Source organism: Limulus polyphemus, unplaced genomic scaffold, assembly GCF_000517525.1.
Source record: "Limulus polyphemus unplaced genomic scaffold, Limulus_polyphemus-2.1.2 Scaffold7735, whole genome shotgun sequence".
Classification (NCBI taxonomy): domain Eukaryota; kingdom Metazoa; phylum Arthropoda; class Merostomata; order Xiphosura; family Limulidae; genus Limulus; species Limulus polyphemus.
This window is the reverse complement of record NW_013673345.1, coordinates 33385-38548: the sequence shown is the minus strand read 5'-3', so window position 1 is coordinate 38548 and position 5164 is coordinate 33385. Positions and strand designations below refer to the sequence as shown.

Below are 5164 nucleotides of genomic sequence, written 5' to 3'. Positions count from 1 at the left end.
ATATCTTTAATGACCTCAAAAAACTAAAACTTTTTTTATTAACACATTACACAATTTGTTCATTTTTGGTCAAGTCAACTTCCCAATAACAGAAACCTTGTTTGTTTTGAATGCCATTTACCTAATAATTTCATTTCGATATTCAAACTTTGAACCCTGAACGTTTCATCTCAGAATAAATATTCTTAGAATAAAATTATAACTTTGATTATTTGACATAAGACACTGTAAAAGGAAAAAAAATGGATTTCAAATGATTATTATATCATATGTCATACAAGTTTTTAATCAAACACTACATTTATACTTACTGTGCTTTCCTAAAATATTCCATAGCTGGTTGCCACTGTTGTAGCTCGAAGTTTAGTGATCCTCGAATCCATGCAGTGTATGCCTGTTTCCATAAGCACAACAATTATTTTAAGTACATGTATCAAAACACGTGATAAAAATAGAGCCTTCTAAAACAAACAGTTTGGCTGATCCACATAAAAATATAAAAAATAAAGCCTTACCATAACTCAGTTCCTTTTTTTATAATTGCTATTTTGACTATGATTTTGAAATTAACGATACTTTATGTTTAAGGCAAATCATCTTTAGTTTTATAAATTAAAATCACATAATAAAAATAACAATATTTTACAACCATATCACACTTTAGGATAGTAAATTTAAACTTAAAATGTTGAATGTTTTATGAAATGTTCAAAAACCAAAATGAAATTTGTTCTACATATTAAAAAGGGATGAAAATACCTTTAATTTTTTTTTTGTAAATGTGATAAAGTGCAGTCACTGTTTAAATACTTCTAACAGTTTTGTCGATCTATTTTAACATGATTGGGTTTCATTTATCTTTTTCATGACACAAAATGGCTACATGTTCCTTATTCATATTTTCTATAGTGCAAGTAATTTATCTGGAACGTTTAGTATATTTTCTAATGAACAATTGTTATTTATAAATATGAATAAGGAACATGTAGCCATTTTGTGTCATGAAAAAGATAAATGAAACCCAATCACGTTAAAATAGATCGACAAAACTGTTAGAAGTATTTAAACAGTGACTGCACTTTATCACATTTATAAATATGCCGGTTGAAAATTTGACTGTAAGTGTTTTGATAAGTTGTTCAATGCAGGTAAAAAAAATCTAGACTCAGAATTAAAACTTAATTATGAAGCTTTTGCCTCCACCCCACTTAAAATTTTCTACTAAATCTAACAACTTGTTATATCATTTAGGTACAAGAAGTGTGGACCCACAATTACCTGAAAAAGAAACCATAACCTTCTGCTTAACCATATATTGGAGATTTTGTAAATTAAGTAATTATTTCATCATTTATTTCTTGCTATTTTTTCTAATCCTTTCACACCTAGTGAGTGATTTTCTTAGTTAAAATATTGTAAAAGCTTAAACTCTATATTAGGCCTACTAGTAAATAGTTTTATTAACTACTTTAAGAAGTTATAAAACCTAATTCAATATACGATCCTGCAAACATTATCTCTACAGTGAAAGATTTTCCCATGTTATCGATGATCTTCTTTTACTTCCACTTAGTTAAATTTTCAAAGAGATTTTTTCTTTTACCTATACAAATTTCTTAGTTTTAAGTTAAACAGAATTTCTGACACTAAGCTGTTTGAAGACCGTAATGATCTTTTAGAGGTTATAAGGGTAGTAAAAATAATTTTAAAAATACACACGAGTTAAGGATGGCAGTAAGGAATGGTAGCGGAGACGTGTTTTTGAATCTCAATTATATTTCCTGTTTTTGGTTTATATTAAATTCATTATTGTTTTATACTGCTGATTTTAATTACCTATGAACAATCAATGTATTGCACAGTATTATATATATATATATATATATAAAGACAGTCTATTCAGCTTATGAAGATATGGCTTCAAGTAATAGTGAATACAGCAATACATTTCCAATTTTTCAATTAAAGCTTCTCAACTTTGGTTGTTTGCATAACATCAACCATTAATCACATATGATACAATAAATGATAGTTTTTGGTTATTTCTTATGATACAATAAATGATAATTTTACGGTTATCTCTTATGATACAATAAATGATAGTTTTCTGGTTATTTCTTATGATACAATATATGATAGGTTTTGGTTATTTCTTATGATACAATATATGATAGTTTTTGGTTATTTCTTATGATACAATAAATGATAGTTTTTGGTTATTTCTTATGATCAACCAAAAAACTATCATTTATTGTATCATAAGAAATAACCAAAAAACTATCATTTATTGTATCATAAGAAACAACCAAAAAACTATCATTTATTGTTTTCTTATGATACAATATATGATAGGTTTTGGTTATTTCTTATGATACAATAAATGATAGTTTTCTGGTTATTTCTTATGATACAATATATGATAGGTTTTGGTTATTTCTTATGATACAATAAATGATAGTTTTTTGGTTGTTTCTTATGATACAATGTGTGGACTCCACTGGTATAAAAGAAATCTGTAATTTGATTGTTAATAATAATCTGCAAAAAACTGACAATTCCTACATTAAATTATTATATTACTATTCCTAGGTTATTTTATTATATTACTATTCCTCCGTTAAATTATTATATTACTATTCCTACGTTAAATTATTATATCACAATTCCCAGGTTAAATTATTATATCACTATTCTACGTTAAATTATTATATTACAATTCCTAAGTTAAATTATTATATTACTATTCCTCCGTTAAATTATTATATTACTATTCCTACGTTAAATTATTATATTACTATTCCCAGGTTGAATTATTATATTACTATTCCCAGGTTAAATTATTATATTACTATTCCTACATTAAATTATTATATCACTATTCCTAAGTTAAATTATTATATCACTATTCCTACATTAAATTATTATATTACTATTCCCAGGTTGAATTATTATATCACTATTCCCAGGTTAAATTATTATATCACTATTCCCAGGTTAAATTATTATATTACTATTCCCAGGTTGAATTATTATATTACTATTCCCAGGTTAAATTATTATATTACTATTCCTATTCCTAGGTTAAATTATTATATTACTATTCCTAGGTTAAATTATTATATTACTATTCCTAGGTTAATTAATATATATTACTATTCCTAGGTTATATTATTATATCACTATTCCTAGGTTATATTATTATATCACTATTCCTAGGTTATATTATTATATCACTATTCCTAGGTTATATTATTATATCACTATTCCTATGTTAAATTATTATATTACTAAATGCCTAGAAATCAAAGATTGAATTATTCTTATGAGTGTAAAAGTGAAAAAGTCTCACAGCATATTCAGCACTTACACTACAGAGGTGAAGATAAAACACTGAAAATCTGTGATAAACTCAAATGTTGATGAACCTTAAAGTAATAAAGACTTGCATGTTTTCTCAAAGTGATTAAACAAATCAACCAATTGTAATTTATTTCAGCCTGATTAGTTATTCAATTGCAACAAGAACCTAATTAGTAAAGTTTAGCTTCAATATTCTTACTGTTTTAATGTTATCTATTGTGTTTACAAATTTAAAATCTAAAAAACAAAATAAAAATCAGAATATTTTTAACACACTTTTACAGACAAACCTGAGCTTCTAATTTAGTGCGAGCATCACATTTGGGACCGCTACATAACTGTTCTAGTTCTTCAGCATGTTTCACAGCTTTCTGAAGTCGACTAACGAGATGAAAGCGCTTCCTTTGTTCAGTGTTGGCCTCTTGTTTTAGCTGCATGGCATATGCCCAGGCCCTCTCTGTCATCATTAACGATAAGTAGAGGTATCTACAACAATAAATGCAAACTGTATAGACGAAATAAAAATGATGCCACTAATAACACACATAACCATCAATGGACTTAGTGACAATGATTATAGCCCCAACAACTATTAGGTTTAATACACACACTCAGATCACTCTTTCGTCCCTTTATGATGGTTTTAACTTTTTCACAAATTGTTTAACACATTTCCTCCCAATGTTCATATTTTTTACACATTAGTTGTATAACTTAACATTACTGAATCAATATTAATATATATAATATCACACAGTGGCATGATATTTCTTCCTTTCGAAGAAGCCTACAGGTAAATGATAATCTCATTTCAAGTACTACTGTAATTTAATGCCCTAATTAAAAAACATTATAGTTAGTTTGTACTACATTATTTAATTTACCATTATATAGCAGCCCATTACGCTAAGTTTAAAACACAAGGATGCAGTGTTAGTTAATAATTTCATACAACATTCTCTGGTGGTTTAGGTTCATACAACATTCTATAATGACTTATATAGATTTCATATAACATTCTCTGGTGGTTTATATAGATTCCATACAATATTCTCTGGTGGTTTATATAGATTCCATACAACATTCCTGGTGGTTTATACAGATTTGATACAACATTCTCTGGTGGTTTATATAGATTTGATACAACATTCTCTGGTGGTTTATATAGATTCCATATAACATTCTCTGGTGGTATATATAGATTCCATACAACATTATCTGGTGGTATATATAGATTTTATACAACATTCTCTGGTGGTTTATATAGATTTCATACAATATTATCTGGTGGTATATATAGATTCCATACAACATTCTCTGGTGGTATATAGAGATTCCATACAATATTATCTGGTGGTATATAGAGATTCCATACAATATTCTCTGGTGGTTTATATAGATTCCATACAATATTCTCTGGTGGTTTATACAGATTTGATACAACATTCTCTGGTGGTTTATACAGATTTGATACTACATTCTCTGGTGCTTTATATAGATTCCATACAATATTCTCTGGTGGTTTATATAGATTCCATACAATATTCTCTGGTGGTTTATACAGATTTGATACAACATTCTCTGGTGGTTTATACAGATTTGATACTACATTCTCTGGTGCTTTATATAGATTCCATACAATATTCTCTGGTGGTTTATATAGATTCCATACAATATTCTCTGGTGGTTTATACAGATTTGATACAACATTCTCTGGTGGTTTATACAGATTTGATACTACATTCTCTGGTGCTTTATATAGATTCCATACAATATTCTCTGGTGGTTTATATAGATTCCATAC

The 5164-nt window shown here is 27.3% G+C and overlaps 1 protein-coding gene across 1 annotated transcript in view; it reads right to left on the bottom strand.

Annotated features, from left to right (window-relative positions):
• Positions 1–296: 296 nt before the first annotated feature.
• The window catches only part of LOC106474827 (signal recognition particle subunit SRP68-like), a 12026-nt gene continuing 7158 nt past the window's right edge, over positions 297–5164 (bottom strand). The window contains exons 3-4 of the mRNA XM_013935516.2: positions 3651–3846; positions 297–394 (exon numbers count right to left, since the gene is read on the bottom strand). Of these exons, the coding sequence (XP_013790970.2) occupies positions 308–394; positions 3651–3846 (283 nt within the window). The 3' untranslated portion in view covers positions 297–307. The remainder of the gene's footprint in view (positions 395–3650; positions 3847–5164) is intronic.